This window comes from Cervus canadensis, chromosome 13 (genome assembly GCF_019320065.1).
Source record: "Cervus canadensis isolate Bull #8, Minnesota chromosome 13, ASM1932006v1, whole genome shotgun sequence".
NCBI lineage: Eukaryota > Metazoa > Chordata > Mammalia > Artiodactyla > Cervidae > Cervus > Cervus canadensis.
The window spans coordinates 49,995,076-50,013,412 of record NC_057398.1 but is presented as its reverse complement, the minus strand read 5'-3'; the positions used below and the strand labels follow the sequence as shown (position 1 = coordinate 50,013,412).

General features: G+C 47.9%; 1 protein-coding gene across 1 annotated transcript; it reads right to left on the bottom strand.

Annotated features, from left to right (window-relative positions):
* Positions 1–2,518: 2,518 nt before the first annotated feature.
* Positions 2,519–6,815, bottom strand: LOC122452229 (left-right determination factor 2-like). The gene is made up of 4 exons (XM_043485720.1): positions 6,566–6,815; positions 5,472–5,718; positions 5,032–5,274; positions 2,519–3,757 (listed from the first exon to the last, which is right to left on the bottom strand). The coding sequence occupies exons 1-4, from the start codon at positions 6,813–6,815 to the stop codon at positions 3,394–3,396; spliced, it is 1,104 nt and encodes a 367-aa protein (XP_043341655.1). The 3' UTR covers positions 2,519–3,393.
* Between the last annotated feature and the right edge of the window lie 11,522 nt (positions 6,816–18,337).

Genomic DNA, 18,337 nt, shown 5'->3' with positions numbered 1-18,337 from the left:
TGAACAAGGTGTGCACCACCAGGAAGGACTCTGAGTCAGAATGATTGGCTAAAGATAAAGAAACTAATCCCATCACCATAAAACCCGAGACTGAGCACATAGCAGAGCTGTTCTCCTGGGTTCCCTCACCCTCCTGCTCTCCACCCGGGTGCCCTTTCCCAATAAAATTTCTTGCTTTGTCAGCATATGTGTCTCCTCAGACAATTCATTTCCAAGTGTTAGACAAGAGCCCAGTTTCAGGCTCTGGAACGGGTCCCCCTTCCTGAGACACTAAGAATGGAGATGATCCAGAGAATGAATCCTTGAATTGCTCCCAGCAAGTCAAATGGCAGGTGCTCTTAATCCTTAATCCTCCCTGATTTAGGAACTTCCAGGGAGGCACCTTTTGCATACATTTTTGCTTCTTCTTATACTAATAATCCATGGTTATTGTAGAAAAATTAGAAATTAGATTAAATGGAAAAGTGAATCCCTTTAATCCTATCACCTAAGGAGAACCAGTGTGGCTCTTTTGAAATGTGACTCTACACCTTTTTCCCCCTTTGCATTAAGGCACATCTTAAACTTAATTTTTAAAACAGGTATGAACTCATGCTGTATGTAAACAGGTCAGGTTGTGTATGAACAGGAGATGCAAAAATCAAAATAATTCTGTTTTAGGATTGTGGGATTATGTATGGTTTTCAATCCACTCAAAATTATCTTTTAATGTTGTTACTTCATCTTTTCAGTGGGAAAAAAGTTGTAATTACAGGTCACTTCTAATGGGATTTGGCTTAATGTCTGTATTAGTTTTTTTATTGCTGCCATAACAATTTATCACAAATTTAGTGGCCTAAAGCAAAACAAATTTGTTATCTCACATCCTGTGAGTCAGAGATCTGAGTGGACCAAGCTGGTTGCTCCAGGTCCCACAGGCCAAATCAAGATGTCAACTGATCTGGGTTCCTATCTGGAGGCTCTCGGGGGAGAATCTGCATCGAGTCTCGTTCAGGTTGTTGGAAGAATTTGGTTCCATGTAGCTGTAGGACTAAGGTCCCTTTTCCTTGCTGACTGTCATCTGGGAGTCATTTTCACCTTCTAAAAGTTACTTGCACTCCCTGGCTCATGGTCCTTTTCATCTTCAAACCCACACTGAAAGATCAAGTCCTTCTGAAGCTTTGAATCTCTTTACCTCCCTTCCTGCCTCCAGCTGGAGAGTTCTCTGCTTTCATGTGATTAGATGGGGTATACCTGAATAACCCAAGATAATCTCCCTATTTTAAGATCTGTAGCCTTAATTACATTTGCCATGTCCCTGTGCCATGTAACAGGACACAGTCACAGGTTCTAAGGATTGGGAGGCATGGACACATTTGGAGAGAATATTCTGTCTGCCACACTGTCTCCCTGTGCTGATGAGCACATCCTAACATGTTGATATGGAACCAATCTCCTCGATTATATTTAGCTCATGTGGGAGGATGTGAGCAGGCCCATTCTTGCCTCTGATTGCATGTGACTGAGAGTCCACAGTCCTTTTAGAGTCGCAGATACATCACTGAGTAGCTGGGAGAATTCTTTGGGTGGTTTTGATATGCTTCTTGTAGAGACAGCGACTGTATGACCTGGCACTCACAACAGGCCAAGTGGCAGTTCTTCATTTTGTTGTCTTACAACGGTAATATAGCCATTCACAAGTCAGAGACAAACCTTCTCTCCCTACCTCCAACAATAAGCTTGCCATGTCCTCAAATCACGGCTGTTTTTTCCCTCTGCTTTTCAGTTTCTATTAATTAGCTTTGTATATCAACATAGAAAAGCCATGGACTTCAGTAAGTCAGGCATAAGGAAACCCCACTGAACAGAAAAGGTAAATGTAGTAGAACTGCCAGATGTGGCATGTTAACTAACCCCTGTGTCACCAGCAGAGCATGCTTACTGGGGCATGTTGAATCTCTACTCCGTAGATTTGCATTGCCTCAGCCTTGATTTCTTCATCCGAAAAATGGGAATAATAACACCTACCTCAAGAAGTAGTTGCAAGAATTAAGTGACATAAAGTATAGAATGTTGCCTAGCATGGCTGCCAGGTTCAGAGTGAATGCTCAGTAAACGTTCACTTGCCTGCCCTGTCCCCAGAACCACTATGCAAATGTTAAAGTGCTTTTTAAGGAAGTGGCCTATGTGAGTGATTGTTTACAATACTGTTTTTGGAATAAGAGTTGGAGGATATAAATATTACAGGATGAAAGCAGAATCTAAACTGTTATTCCAGTTTTCCATATCCCCTAGGATTTGGGGGTCCTTGGTCACCCGCTTTCTTCAGATCATTATGTTGCTCTCATTCCCCATTATTGCTCCCTCTCTCCTATGTAAAGAACACTAGAAAATAAATACAGGGACTTCCCTGGTGGTCCAGTGGTTAAGATGCTGCCTTTTAATGCAGGGGATGCAGGTTTGATCCCTGGTTGGGGAACTAAGATACCACATGCCTTGGGGCAAAAGAAATTAAAATACACAGACACAAAGTGAAACATCACTTCTATTTTATTTCAGCAGATTATCTACATGCAATTGTTTTCTTTTTGCTAAGTTTTAGAAAACAATGTAAATACATGTGACAAGTTCTCTGGTGACAAGTTCTCTACAACAGTGGAGGAAATAACCTAAATATTTTAGCACAGGCAATGCTCCATCTCCAGAGGAGCAGAGGAGTAGGTGAGGGTAGGGTTTTCTGATCCCCAGGGCAATAAAGTCCTAGAGCCGAATCCCAAATCCTCCTTTTTAAAAGGAAATGGTGGCCCAAAGTTCACAGCTTAGGGCCCTATTAGATCCAGAAACCAGGTGTCCAATTCCATGTCCACTGCCCCTAGGTTAAAGCCCTTCATCCTCCGTTCTAGCACTTTCTCAGGGGATTGGGGACCCAAGTATATTTACAAAAGCCCAGAATAGGTCAACATTTTGGTGAATGGGGATTCTTTTTAGATTTTCTCCCTGCCTAGGGGAAACAGAGGGATTTTTTGTTTTGTTTTGTTTTAGTTCATCATGTGATAGAGTAAGTCAGTTTGATTTTCCCAGTTCTCATTATAGGGTGTGTTGTCCCATACTCAGTTGAGAATTCGCTAGAGAACAGAAACTCGGAGCTGACAGTCTGTCCATGCTCAGCTGTATCCTTTAACAAGTTGGCTGAAATTTCCTGCTACAGCTCTGCCATCCGGGTTGCATTACTTACTCATGTAAGTGCTCAGGGCTGGTGATGCACAGGAGGGCAAGAAACAGAACACACAAGAAGGTTACAAGAGGTGCACTCAGCTGAGGCAGGGCTAACTTGCTAAGTAGAAAATTAAGACCTATGTTAAGACCTGCTTTGTGCACGTGCCTAGTCAGAGGCCTTCATGCTACACTCCACACCTACGGCTCCAGCTTCCTTGGCACAAGTGCCCCATCTGAAGCACAGCTGCACGTCTGCACCCTCATGTTGGGCAGGCTGACCACCTGGGGCTGGAGTCGGCCTCCCTCCTGGATGCTGACAATCATGGGCAGCGAGGTCGTCTCCGAGGCGATGCACTGTCGAGGCCCCAGAAACGGCCACTTGAAGTTCAGGGACTCTGGGGGCTGCTGGCAGGTGCCCACACACTCATAGGCCAGGAAGCCTGGGGGCTCCAGGACCCAGTTCTCAGCCCACTTCATCCCCTGCAGGTCAATGTACATCTCCTGGCGGCAGCAGCGGGCACCCTCTGTCACCGGTGCCTTAGGATCACAGTTTCCCTGAGCTCTGCGGGGGGGCAAAGAGAGGCAGAGTCAGAGGTCAGCTGGGAGGGCAGGGGTCAGGGGGCCCGGGGCAGGGCTTAGTGGGGGCATCTAGAGGGAGAATTATGATCCATCTCTCACTACAAAAGAACTGGAGGACTTCCCTGGTGGCTCAGTGGTTAAGAATCCCCCTGCCAATGCAGGGGACATGGGTTTGATCCCTGGTCTGGGAAGATATCACATGCCTGGGAGCAGCTAAACCCATGTGCCACAACTACAGAATGCTGTGTGCCTAGAGCCTATGCTCTGTAATGAGAGAAGCCACCACAACAAGAAGCCCGCACACTACAACTAGAGAGTAGCCACCACTCACTTCAACTAGAGAAAGACCACACAGCAATGAAGACCTAGGACAGCCACAAATTAGTTAAATTTTAAAAACAATATTTGTGATAAGTGGTGAATGAATAAACATATCTGAAGTCATAAATCGGTTACTGTTTTTTAATGGTCTCCTATTATGCCAGACACCAAACTAGGTACTTTCAGCATCATCCCTATTACACCTGAGGACACAAAGACCAAAGATGTTAACTGACACTCCAGAGGTTCTGCAGCCAGTGAAAGCAGAGTTAAATGAACCTAGGCTGTGTGATTGCAAAGGCCAGTTATTAACCAGTCTACTGTCCAGCACCGTCCACTCCAAAGCCTCATCTACTCCAAATAGCTAATTTGTCCCATGAGGAAAGAGTTAGGAAAGCCAGAGGAAAGCTGTTCAACCTCATGCTGTGCTTAGTCACTCAGTCTTGTCTGACTCTTTGCGACTCCACAGACTGTAGCCTGCCAGGATCCTCTGTCCATGGGGATTCTCCAGGCAAGAATACTAGAGTGGGTTGCCATGCCCTCCTCCAGAGGATTCTCCCAACCCAGGGATCGAACCCAGGTCTCCTGCATTGCAGGCAGATTCTTTACCGTCTGAGCCACCAGGGAAGCCCTTAGCAACCACTAATGGTGTTTTCAAAGAAATAATCTTTCAAAGAATTAATCAGAGAAAAGGGCAGAGCGAAAATAGATGGTTACAATAACATATGTATCAATGACAACATAAAACCCATTGAAAATATCTGAAGATATTTTCAACAAAATGTTTAAATAATGAAAGTGTCTGTCATTAGAAACTCTAGCATAGGATGAGGAATCAGTTGCGCCCTGGGGCTGTCTGCCTCTGCTCCCCAGCTGGCTGCGTCCACCGGGGGGCCTGGACCACCCAGTCTACCGGCAGCTTGCCCCCGGGCCTACCCATAATCCCTGAGGTCCAGGGTGTGCAGCTCCAGCTGGGGCTCCCCCTGCTGGCCGCCCGACGGTCCCTGGGGGGCGAAGCGGACCAGCCTGTGGGCGCTGGAGGCCAGCGGGCCCAGGTGCTCCCGCTGCACCGACACCTGCAGGAGCAGCGGCGGCCGGGGGCTGCGCAGCTGCTGCCAGAAGTTCACCGCCTCGGTCACGTCCAGGGCCTTCCAGCCGCTCTCGTGGATGGACACCAGCCTGCGACACCGCACGGAGGGAGACACAGGCCCGCGCTCAGGGGTGGGGACTGGGACTGCCCGGGGTGGCCCCGGGGGCACCTCTCCCTCCCGCTCCCGGGTGTCCCCGCCGGGACCGAGCCGCCCCTCCTCCCGCCCCGGGCCCAGCCCCTCTTCCCTCCCCCGAGCCCCACGCCGCCGCAGCCGCGACCTCCGCACCTGGAGTCGATGAGGGCGGTGCGGTTGGAGCCGTCGTCGCGGGCGTGCAGCCACTGGACGGTGACCCGGGCGCGGTCGCTGCGCGGGAAGAGGCGCTCGTGTCTGCGGAGCGCGGCCCTGGGCACCGGCTCCTGGAAGAGGCGCAGCACGGCCTGCACCAGCTCGCTGTGCGGCGGCAGCCGCTGCTCCATGTCGAACACCAGCAAATGCGAGGACGCCTCGGACGCCAGGAACCTGCCGACCACCTCTGGGGACAGGAGCGGGGTCAGCGGGGCCCCTCGGGGCACCAGGCGAGCTCTGAGGGTGAGGGGCCACTGAGGTGGTGGCCAGGCTGGGAGAGACCAGCCCCTGTTCTGTCCCCCTGGGCCAAGCCCAGTTACCTGAAAATCCATCATGTTTTTAACAACCTCGGCCCAGCGGGAAGGCTGGCGGGGCTGACCCGGCTGCCTCAGCTGAGATGCTGAACACTAGACTCCTCCCCTGGGGACACCTGGCCTTGGGTGTAGCTCTGGGCACTGAAGAAGTGAGCCCAGGGAGATAAGAGGCTGAGTAGGACTCAGCCAGAGGGCCCAGCATCCCTGACAGCTGAGTAGCTCCCTGTCACATTTTAGTGTTGTTCCTACACCTTTCCCTCCACAATAATATTTCCCTCCACTTTAATATTCACATTGCTGCGAGATGTGCTGCGAGTCACACCAATGTTCCAGAGGAGCAAACAGAAAAGAAAACTGTGATTGTGTCAGGCTACTAGTATCAGGGTGAAAAGGGAACCTGAGAAGCCCTGACTCTACCACAGCTCTCTGAGGCTTCCCGGTCAGGGTTCTTGCCCCACCCACCGTCTCCCTTTGGCTCTGCTTTCTCTTCTCCATCCTCATCTTCTCTGATGCCTTGTCTTTGGCAGCCGGTCCAGCCCGGCCCAGCTCCTCCTGGCCCTGAGAGGCGGGGTCCTCAGTGCAGACAGAGACCAGGGGCCCAGGCCCGCCATCCTCACAGGCTCTGGTCCCCCCTCACCGCCCCGTGGACCCTGCACCCCAGACAGCCCCCCAACCCCCACCACCACGAGGACCAGGCTGCGGCAGGAGGGCGGGCCTCACCTCGGAAGTTCTGGCTGAACCTCTTCCCCCGGGAGCGCGCCCCGTGGCCGCGCTGCAGCAGGGCCACGTACTGGGCCCTCACGTGGGCCGGGATGACCAGCCCCTCCACGGCGGCCTTGTCCACGATGGGAACCTCGCTGAGGTGCAGCTGCTGCAGCAGGCTGTCCAGGATCCGCTCCTCGGTCAGGGCCGCCCCGGGGCCGGCCAGGGGCAGCGCCCAGAGGGCCCAGCAGAGCCACAGGGGCCGCATGACACTGCTCGGGAGAAGGAGGGGCAGAGTGGACGTGTCCCCGGAGGAGGCTCCAGGAGGGTCCCAGCAGCGGGGTGTGCTGAGAGCCAGGCTGGGCCAGCTTTATAGCAGCCCTGGGCTGGGCCAGGGTGGTGGGAGGGAGGAGAGGCCCGGAGGAAGGGAGGTCACACCCCTCAGACCTCCTGGGAGCTCAGCATCCAGACAGGTCCCTGAGCCCGAGGAGGGGGCTGTCTAGAAGGGCAAAGGACTGTCTGGATGCCACACAGCCCTGGGGCCTCTGACCGCTGCTCTCTGGCAGCTCAATAAGAATTTTAGTGCCTGTTGAATTTCCCTGAGCCTAACCTAGTCCCTAGTCAATGAAAAAGTGAGCCTACTCTGTGACAATGAGTGTCCCATCAGCCAGCTATTTAAACCTCGTTCCTGAAGGCCAGTCTGGGTCTAGGTTTGCTCACTGACCAGAAGGAAGGAGGGCGTGTTCTGCATTCCTGCCTCTTCTACGCCAGGCCCCATTCAAGGCACTTTCACAGAAGCCCCTTGAGTCACCGTCCTCCGTTCTTCAGTGCTTGCGAGCCCCCTCCCGCTCCTTTCCACATTTCCTTTTCTGAGGGAAAGAGTCCTTTCCCTCAAGGGACTCTGTCCTCCCCCATGGCAGAAGGAAGCTAGACACCATGAGGACAGGACAGCTGGCAGCTCAGCTCTGCTGGTTCCAAGAGAAGCAATTTCTCCAAACGTCCCCGCAAGCACAGCATGGTTCTGGGGAGCCCTCTGAGCAGTGACCCTACCTTGGGTACCACCAGCACTCAGTTTGAGCCCAGGTCACACCCGGATTCAGAACACAGGAGAGGAACCTGGAAAGCAGAGGTCAGAGCTGCCCAGAGTCACATCCTGTCCAAAGTCACGGGTGAGAGCACGTGGGGAGAGCAGCCCCGGTGCTGCCTCACACAGCTGAGACTGTCACGGCTTAGTCGTGGGCCTGCTGCTCGCTGGCTGTTTGACCTGCTGACAAGCTCCCTAACTTCTCAGTGCCTCAGTTTCTCCTCTGAAGAAGGAGGTGATGACAGCTATACTTCCTAAGGCTAGTGTGAAAGTGTGAACGTGTTAGCCTCTCAGCTGTCCAACTCTTTACAACCTCATGGTCTGTAGCCCACCAGGCTCCTCTGTCCACGGACTTCTCCAAGTAAGAGTACTGTAGTGGGTTGCCATGCCCTTTTCTACAGGATCTTCCCGACCCAGGGATCGAACCTGGGTCTCTTGCGTTGCAGGCAGATTCTCTACCATCTGCATCTCCAGGGAAGCCCAAGGCTAGTATGAAGATTAAATGAATTACACACCCAAGGCATTCAGGGCAGGCCTGGCATGGTGAGCACCCTAGCGGGTCTGCTCTTGTTCTCACTGGTGTGCTGTTAAGGTCTCAGGGTGTGCCTTTCTAAAAATGATGATGACAAGGAGACGGGTCATTTCCTGAGCGTTGCTCTGTGCCAGACACTGTTCTGGGCTCTGAACATGTGTTCACAACAGCCCTAGGAGGCAGGTGCCAGCATTCACCAGTCTTCCAGATGCGAAGCCAGAACACGCGCAAGAAGGAACCTGCCCATGCTCGCTCAGCAGGTGGAGGGCGAGGAAGTCAACGCAGGCCTCTGTCCCCGAGGTCCCTCCTGGCACAAGGCGTTTGAGGATGTGCAGGAGGAAGCCCTTCTTGAAACACAACAGCCTCACCTCCTCGTGTTCTGTCATGTGGCGGATGAACCATGACAGTGGAAGAGGATGAGGACTGTGGTTGGGGCCGAGGGGCCCAGTGGGCAGGGACCACCCTTCAGCTCCTTCCCAGCACAGGCACTCTGGCCTCTCTTGGGTAAGCTGTGTTACTGGTGGGTCTCTTGTCCCATCCCCCTGCCACTGTGCTACTCACACGTCCCAGGCGAGGAAGAGAAAAACTTCTGGTGCTTAAGGGAGGAATTTCTTCTGGAAGAGAGCACAAGTTGCCACCATGTGCATATGCATGTACATATATTCAAACATATGTATAAATTTGCACATGTGCATAAGGTGGGGGGTGACTTAGAATTTGAAGAAAGGGAAGAATAATAATAATGCTGATAATAATCATAATGGCTAATACTGCTTATGAGCTGCACACTGTTCTGAGTGCTTTGCATACATTAACTCTATCCTCACAACTTACCATTATTGTTCCCATTTTACAGATGAAGAAACTGAGGCATAAAACTGTCACCTGACATGTCCAAGGTCATATAGCTCATAAGTGCCAGAGCTTGGGTTATTTGAAGGGAGGAAACAGAGGTTCTGTCAAATACACAGGACAAGATAAGAGGAAATACAGAAATTCTGAGACTGAACTGGGGAGGGGAGAGAAGGCGGATGGGGGAGAGCGGGAAGTCTCTCAGGGGGCAACACAGTCATGACCTCTGCTGATTCTCTGCTCCCCTTTCCCTCTTGCACCTCTGTTTCCTCAGAATTTGAGTAATCCTCAGGGTAGAATTCACATCCCAGCTCAGAGTTCATACATCACGTTGTTCCAACACCCCCTGAAATATAAGGTGCCACCTCCGGGTCCGGCCTGAGGGGGCCCTCCTGCTCTCCCTGTGACAAGTGTAGCCTTCTTCAAAAGGAGATCTGTTGCCTTTCTTTACAAGTGATTAGCAGGGAAAGGACTTACTTGGTGCAAACATTTGGGCCTTAAGTCAGGCCAAAAGGTGAAGAAGTGTCACATTTACAGGAGACTCGGGACCTGTGGCCCTCAGTCCCCGGAAGTTGTTTTGGGTAGGCATTCCGTAAATATGCAGTAGTCCACCCTCGCCGCTGGGTGAGAGGAAGCGCTGGGGCTTATCACTGGCCAAGGTGGTGCCAAGGATATAACACCCAGGCTGCCCTTGCAGGCCGAGGCCCCCTCGCCAAACCCCCAGCATCTGGACGTCCAGGAGCTCCGTGGGGCTGGAAGCTCACAATGAGGCCTTGCGGGCCCCCATGCTATTTCAGCAGGACCTGCTGTCTCAGGACAGAGGTTGGCCAAGCCCTGGGCTGCAGCTCCCTGACCAACATATGCCCACACGAGGCTCTCTTCTGCCAAGGAGATGCTTCAGAGCTGAGGTCCTCTGGGAGTCACCCGGGGTGGGGGTGGGGGGGTCAGAAGCCGCTTCTCTACCTGGGTAACTGACCAGTTTAATTGAAACTTCATTTTCCAGAGAAAAAAGTAAAGTGAAAGGATCTTCCTCCTCTGGGTTTTCAGCCGGTGTCTCACTGGCGCTCCTGGACTGGCCTCCAAGCACAGAGCTGACTCTAGAGCCAAGTCTTTGATGGGAATTGGAACTGACCAGGACCAGTGCTGCCTGCATGGATGGCCTTCTGGGGTCTGTTGCTCAGGGAGCTCCTAGGGGCCACTGGTGTCTGGACAGGGGTCCACAGTTCAAAAAATCAAGAATCCTTTCCAATCATGGAGACCTCCCTCAAGGGGAGAGAGCCTGGGAGCATGTATCACCCTCAGAGGATTTATCTGGCAAGGTACCCCCATGCCCAACCTGCCCAGAGCTACTTTGTAGAATCAGAGGACTTAATGCTGAAACGGACTGTCGGGTCCATTCTCCTACCCTGTAGTTTTCAGAGCTAAGAAAATCAAGGCTCAGAGAGGTGACAGCATCTCTAAGCTCACACAGTTAATGATCAATGCCTGCATGAAGTCAGGTCTTCTGATTTCCAGCCTGATTTCCAAACCTTCAAACTATGTCCAGCGCACAGTCCTGTCGGACCCCCTAAAGCCTGCAGAGCAGAGTGCATCCATAAGCCCCAGGCAAACTGGGGACTCAGTCAACTCAGGGGCAGGGCAGGGGTGGCAGGGGAGACAGAGGGGGGCAGACAGACAGAGGGCAAGTCCCCCAGACTCCTGAGGTTTCCTGGACACAGGCTCCTGGTCCTGAATGTGGATTCCAGGCGGACTGAAGAGTTTTGCTGGGGAAATAAAATAATTGGGCAATTAGGTAGCGGTGAATGTGGATTGGGAGACTTTTTTCAAGGGACCCATCAGTTGCCTGGAGGAAGAGCAGCTGCCCTTTGTCATGCAGAGTTGGGAACCAGGCCTCCCCTCCGACTGTGGATCTGAACTGGGGGGAGAGTCTGGTCAGCCGTCTGTAGGGTCAGGTTGGGTTTGAAAAGTGGAAAAATTGCAAAATAGCCCCTTCTGACCTTGTGGGTGGGGAGACTACTTACAAAGCTGTCTAAATCAGACCTCTGCCCCCCCAAAGCAAGGTGGAAGGAGTCCATATCGTTTATGAATCTGTATTGTTAAGGGTCTGAAAAGTTTTTGAAGACTTTTTGTTTTTCCCCCAGAGATACTGGAGTGTGTTGTGAATATTCTAAGTGCAATCGCGTGAATGCTGTACAAGCATGCAGTTACTTCATGCTCCCTTCTGTTTCGCTGGCACGCACGGGCATTCGGACTGGGGACACTTACATAGTATCCTCCCACTCAGGTGGCCTTTAGATCAGGGGTCCCCAACCCCCAGGCCGTGGGGTACCTGTTCGAGGCCTGTTAGGAATCGGGCTGTACAGGAGGAGGTGAGCAGCGGGGGAGTGAGTGAAGCTTCATCTGTATTGACAACTGCTCCCCACTTCTCTCCCATCACCCCCAGATGGGACCGTCTAGTTGCAGGAAAACAAACTCATGGCTCCCACTAATTCTGCGTTATGGTGATTTGTATAATCATTTCATGATATATCACAGTGTAGTAATGGAAATGAAATGCACCATAAATGTAATGCACTTGAATCATCCCAAAATCATTCCCCTCACAGCCACCCTCCCTGCCCCCCAGTGTGTGGAAAAATCGTCTTCCACGAAACCAGTCCCTAGTGCCAAAAAGGTTGGGCACCGCTGCTCTAGGTAACCCAGCCTGGCAGCCTGGCTCTGCCTTCCCCAGACCAGGGTCCATGGCTCTTGCAGCGGCTCTCTCTGGCCTGGCGGGGTTGGGTGGTGGTCTTGTAAAGACATCCCATCCTACCATTAAGGAGAACTATAACCCAGCCTGTTCCAGATGATTCCTCAGCTTCCTGATTCCCTGTGATGAGAGGGAAGAAAGTGACCAGAGGAGAAAAATGGAAGACCTAATTTTTTCTCTAAGGTCTTTTCTGGGCTTGCCCTGAAAATCTGAGAGTAAGAGCAGGCAAAGAGAAAGGATTCTTCTCTCCCTCAGACAAAAAGAACTTTTTGTGTCTTTCCTCATAGCTTCTGAATATTTTCATACTCAAGAACTGTGACACAAGACTCTCTAGCCCAAGGTACTAATTCTGAACCATGACCCGCTGCCCAGGTGACCCCTAACCTGTCACTCCGGTGGCCACATGGAGCACAGACAGAGGTCCCTCTCCTCTGAGGTTCAGGTTGTTTTCCCAGCCCTGCGTCCTGCCCCTCACAGCCACCCTCCACTCAACATTCTGGCCTCTCAGAGAACACCCCCCAGAGAGTCATCTAGTGACTCATTCTTCATCTGTTTTTTATCTTTGAAATGTTCTCATCTGCAAACCTCAGCATACATTTCACTTCCTTTATGAACACCCTTCCTAATGTTCTGACCACCCCCATCTCTCCTTGCCCAGCTCACCACTATATTCTCTGGATGCACTTGGTCCTTCTGAAAACAGGGGGATGTGAAATTCTGGAAAGAGACAGGGGTACAGCTCTCCTGACAAAACACCAGCTCAGCCAGGGATGGACACCCCTCAGGTCCACCTTGTAATCACACCTGACACATGCTCAGAAGATAATTTGTACTTGAACTGCACTTGCTAAAAGAGAGAGAGAGGCAGGGGGTGGAGGACAGGGGAAAGAGAAGAGTGAATGAATGCAAACTAGATACATGAAGCCTTAGTCCAGATTAAGGCCACTACTGATTTCAGTTCAGTTCAGTCGCTCAGTCGTGTCTGACTCTTTGCGACACCATGGACTGCAGCACACCAGGCTTCCCTGTCCATCACCAACTCCCAGAGCTTGCTCAAACTCAGGTCCATCGAGTTGGTGATGCCATCCAACCATCTCATCCTCTGTTGTCCCCTTCTCCTCCTGCCTTCAATCTTTCCCAGCATCAGGGTCTTTTGCAGTGAATCAGTTCTTTGCATCAAATTTGTGGCCAAATTATTGAAGTTTCAGCTTCATCAGCACTCTTTCCAATGAATATTCAGGACTGACTTCCTTCAGGATTGACTGGTTGGATCTCCTTGCAGTCCAAGGGACTCTCAAGAGTCTTCTCCAGCACCACAGTACAAAAGCATCAATTCTTTGGCACTCAGCTTTCTTTATCTGGAGAAGGAAATGGCAACCCACTCCAGTACTCTTGCCTGGAAAATCCCATGGACAGAGGAGCCTGGTAGACCATGTAGTCCATGGGATTTCGAAGAGTCGGACATGACTGAGCGACTTCACTTTCACTTTCACTTTCTTTGTAGTCCAACTCTCACATTCATACATGACTACTGGAAAAACCATAGCTTTGACTAGACAGACTTTTGTTGGCAAAGCAATGTCTCTGCTTTTTAATATGCTGTCCAGGTTGGTCATAGCTTTTCTTCCAAGGAGTAAGTGTCTTTCAATTTCATGGCTGCAGTCACCATCTGCAGTGATTTTGGAGCCCCCCAAAATAAACTCTGTCCCTGTTTCCCCATCTATTTGCCATGAAGTGATGGGACCAGATGCCATGATCTTTGTTTTGTGAATGTTGAGTTTTAAACCAGCTTTTTTACTCTCCTGTTTCACTTTCATCAAGAGGCTCTTTAGTTCTTCTTCACTTTCTGCCATAAGGGTGGTGTCATCTGCATATCTGAGGTTTTTGATATTTCTCCCAGCAATCTTGATTCTGGCTTGTGCTTCATCCAGCCCTGCATTTCACATGATGTACTCTGCATAGACATTAAATAAGCAGGGTGACAATATACAGCCTTGATGGTACTCCTTTCCCAATTTGGAACCAGTCTGTTGTTCCATGTCTGGTTCTAACTGTTGCTTCTTGACCTGCATACAGATTTCTTAGGAGGCAGGTCAGGTGGTCTGGTATTCCCATCTCTGGAAGAATTTTCCACAGTTTGTTGTGATCCTCACAGTCCAAGGCTTTGGTGTAGTCAGTGAAGCAGAAGTAGATGTTTTTCTGGAGCTCTCTTACTTTTTCGATGATCCAGTGGATGTTGGCAATTTTATCTCTGGTTCCTCTGTCTTTTCTAAATCCAGCTTGAACATCAGAAAGTTTCTGGTTCACATACTGTTGAAGCCTAGCTTGGAGAATTTTGAGCATTTATTTGCTAGTGTGTGAGATGAATGCAATTGTGCGGTAGTTTGAACATTCTTTGGCATTGTCTTTCTTTGGGACTGGAATGAAAACTGACCTTTTCCAGTCCTGTGGCCACTGCTGAATTTTCCAAATTTGTTGGCATAATAAGTGCAGCACTTTCACAGCGTCATCTCTTAGGATTCAAAATAGCTCAACTGGAATTCCATCACCTCCACTAGCTTTGTTCATACTTTCTAAGGCCCACTTGACATCGGACTACAGAATGTCTGGCTCTAGGTAGGCGATCACACCATTGTGGTTATCTGGAACATGAAGATCTTTTTTGTATAGTTCTTCTGTTTATTCTTGCCACCTTTTCTTAATATCTTCTGCTTCTGTTAGGTCCATACATTTCTGTCCTTTATTGTGCCCATCTTTGCATGAAATGTTTTCTTGGTATCTCTAATTTTCTTGAAAAGATCTCTAGTCTTTCCTATTCCGTTGTTTTCCTCTATTTCTTTGCACTGATCACTGAGGAAGGCTCTCTTACCTCTCCTTGCTATTCTTTGGAACTCTGCATTCAGATGGATGTATCTTTCCTTTTCTCCTTTGCCTTTCACCTTCTCTTCTTTTCTCAGCTATTTGTAAGCCCTCCTCAGACAACCATTTTGCCTTTTTGCATTTCTTTTTCTTGGGGATGGTCTTGATCACTGCCTCCTATATAATGTCATCAACTTCTGTCCATAGTTCTTCAGGCACTCTATCAGATCTAATCCCTTGAATCTATTTGTCACTTCCACTATATAATCATAAGGGATTTTATTTAGGTCATACTTGAATGGTCTAGTGGTTTTCCCTACTTTCTTCAATTTAAGTCAGAATTTTGCAATAAACTAATAACCAACACATCCAACCGTATTTTTTTTGGCTATGCTGGGTCTTAGTTGCAGCACTCAGGATCTTTTTTGTGACATCCAGGCTCTAGTTCCCTGATCGATCCAGGGCTCCCTGTGTTGGGAGCATGGAGTCTTAACCACTGAACCACAAGGGAAGTCCTCAACACATAAAACTTTAAAGTTGACCAACTTGGCAGATGGACAGACAATGAGAAGCCTCTCCTATGTTAACACCTAACCTCTGCTCAGCTTCCCTCAAAGCAATGCTGAATCCTGTATGAGCTTCTGGAATGTCTGGACCTGCACAAGCCCAGGTGTGTGATAACCTCAGTGTGGGAATGTGTTCTCTTGTTTTCACCTAACAGCATGTCCTTGACCGCCTCCTTGCCCTTGGAAATGCAGCCGGGAGTCATCCGTGCTCGGTCCTGGTTTTCCTGACCTCACGTGATTCCCTAGGCCTTTTCTTTATCTTTTTTTTCAGTGTACCAGAATTTGCTTTTATAAACTACTTGGCCAGATTAAGAAACTGAACAATATTTATATTTCTGAATTTTAAGGATCTGAATCTTGTCACATACTACCCACCCAAAGCTCTACCATTTTTTTTTTTAGATAATATGACATGAAAAGTGGGTCAAAACATTTTTGAAAAAATAGTTTATTTCTGTTTATTCATTCATGCTAAGACAGTATCAGCATAGGTAAGAGAAACACTTTTAAGTTTAAAATTAATTTTCCATTTTGAAAAGTTTCGGATTTTGTCTCTTCTTTCTAGCTTACTCTTTTAAATATGTCAGTTCAACAAAATAACAGACAAATGAAAAGTTTATTCCTTTACTTTTCTTAAGGTCATATTGGGATAATTAGAATTGGTTCTTTAGAATTTTGGTATCATTTATAGTAACCTGGAGATTTAACCATAGAATAATACAGGTAAAGAAGGCTATAGCGCACACACACGCAGAAAAGATCAGAGAATTTTACTAATAAAATGAACAAATCTCGGGGCACGTTCGAATTCTGAGCCATAAGAAAGCCCTCCTGGGGATCCTTAAGCTAAAAGCCTCCTGCCTTCAGAGTAGAGTGGAGATGATTAGAAACTGTAAGACCATGGGCACTGCTGATGTGGCCCATGGAAGCTACGTTGCTGTTGTTCGGTCACTAAGTCGTGCCCAAGTCTTTTTGCGACGCCCGTGGACGGTAGCCCGCCAGGCTCCTCTGTCCATGGGATTTCTCAGGCACGAATACTGGAATGGTTGCCATTTCCTTCTCCAGCGATCTTCCCAACCCAGGGATCGAACCCGTGTCTCCTGCTTGGCAGGTGGATTCTTCACCAGTGCGCCACCTGGGAAGCCCTGGAAGCTTCATTAGGATAGGCATAAACGGAGTTTCCATGTTTTAGTGAAGGGGCTGGTGAATGACACAAAAGCCAGGAAGCCACTTTAAACTCATGTCCATGGCAGGTCAAATGATGCTGACAGGAGCGTTTCCCTCAGAAAGATTATTACCCCATTGTCACCTTTCCAAGGCTTAGCCCTCGGACCGCTTACGCTGCCACTTCTCTTCTTTCCATCACATGTTCTAGGAGCAAACGCTCTGAACGCTTGGTGGTACAGACCGGAAAAGCCAAACCATGGGTACAGTGAAGGGACTCTGGATCTCTAGCTGTTTGTCACGATTTGCAATGTCTAACGAGGAACCCAGTAAAACAGATTCTTAAATCTGTTTTAAGAGTTAATCTTAAACTTAAATTTAAGTTTAAAATGGATTGTCAATGCTAACTTTAGTATTTTGAGGGTATTACTAAGCAACTTTTGTGGTTTAGAATCGCCAAAACTACCTTGACTCTCCTGGACATATTTTACTTTAAAAAAGGAAATACAATAGGCAAAAAACACAAAAATAAATCCATCTGTTCTATAACAAATAACTAACATTTTAATGTTTTTTGTAAAATACAATTTCTTTCAGATACTCTAACTTTTAAGTGACATAAAAAAGTTTTGGCCTTCTTTAATATCTTCTTTAATACTTTAATATTTTGCACAATTTAAAATATAGCCATTGAGGTTAGCATTTCAATGAAAAAAAGGAGAATAGTAACTCACTGAGAAGCTTATGATTCAGTTTGTTTAAAAAAACAAACTTTGGATTCTTTAAAAAAAATTGGATTCTTTAAAAAAATTAGGCCTGGAATTTTAGTTATCCTAATTACCATTCCAATTGGATATCTCAATGTGTGTATCCTAGATAAAAGACAAAATATTTTGCAGGCTTCCCAGGTGGTGCTAGCGGTAAAGAATCTGTCTGCCAATGCAGGAGATGCAAGGACTGGGGTTCGATCTCTGGGTCAGGAAGATCCCCTGGAGTAGGAAATGGCAAACTGCTCCAGTATTCTTGCCTGGAAAATTCCGTGGACAGAGGAGCCTGGCGAGCTATATTCCATGGAGTCGCAAAGAGTCAGATATGCCAAGAGTCTCTTGAGGGACTGAGCACACAGGCACATAATAAATGTAAAACCCACTGATGGACTGTTTGTTTAGAACCTGTTTTACTGGGTTTGGATAAGGAAAACTTCAATAAAGCCAACTCTATACTGAGGTTCACTGATTGAAAATGCCATTTTAAAAGCTCTGCTTTTGTGGCACATTTCTAGACAAATCATAAAAGCATAATATTATAGATATTGTACTGTTCATCGGTACTTGTTGGGGAAGTGAAGTGCTTGTGTTTAAACTATCAAAATTCTGACCTTTCAAAAACATGTCCATGAATGCACTTCCACCTATCACATCACTCTGCTTGACCCCAAACTGTATGTAATGATTTCATATTGTTAGGTTAGTCATGTTCCCATTATGGCTTGCAATTATAACTATCTTTTATTTTTTGTCTGGCTACTGATTTTGAAAGCTGATAAACATCTTTTACTATTGATATTATGTAAAAATATTCTGACCTCTCAAAATAGGTTTTCTAATACAATATATTTTTTAAAAAATCAGTATTTGCTTTTAAATGCTTAAAATGTCAATTTAAAAGTCCTTACAGATAAATGAGAAGTTATAGATAAAAAAAGTTATAGATAAATACAGATAAATAAAAAGTTATTCCTACAAAGGAATTATTTTTTCACTTTTAAGTATATTCAACACAGAATCATTTTCTAAGTAAATGTCTAATGAAAAATAATGTCAATGTAAAATAAAACTGAGCAATCCAATATGACTTGCATAGAAACTTTGAGTGCAATTTATCAAAATTCAGAATTAAATTTCTATAATAGTGGAAAAACTTTCAGTCTCTTTTTATTCAAAACGTGCAACTTCCTAGGAGACTGGAAAGTTAGCAAAGAGGA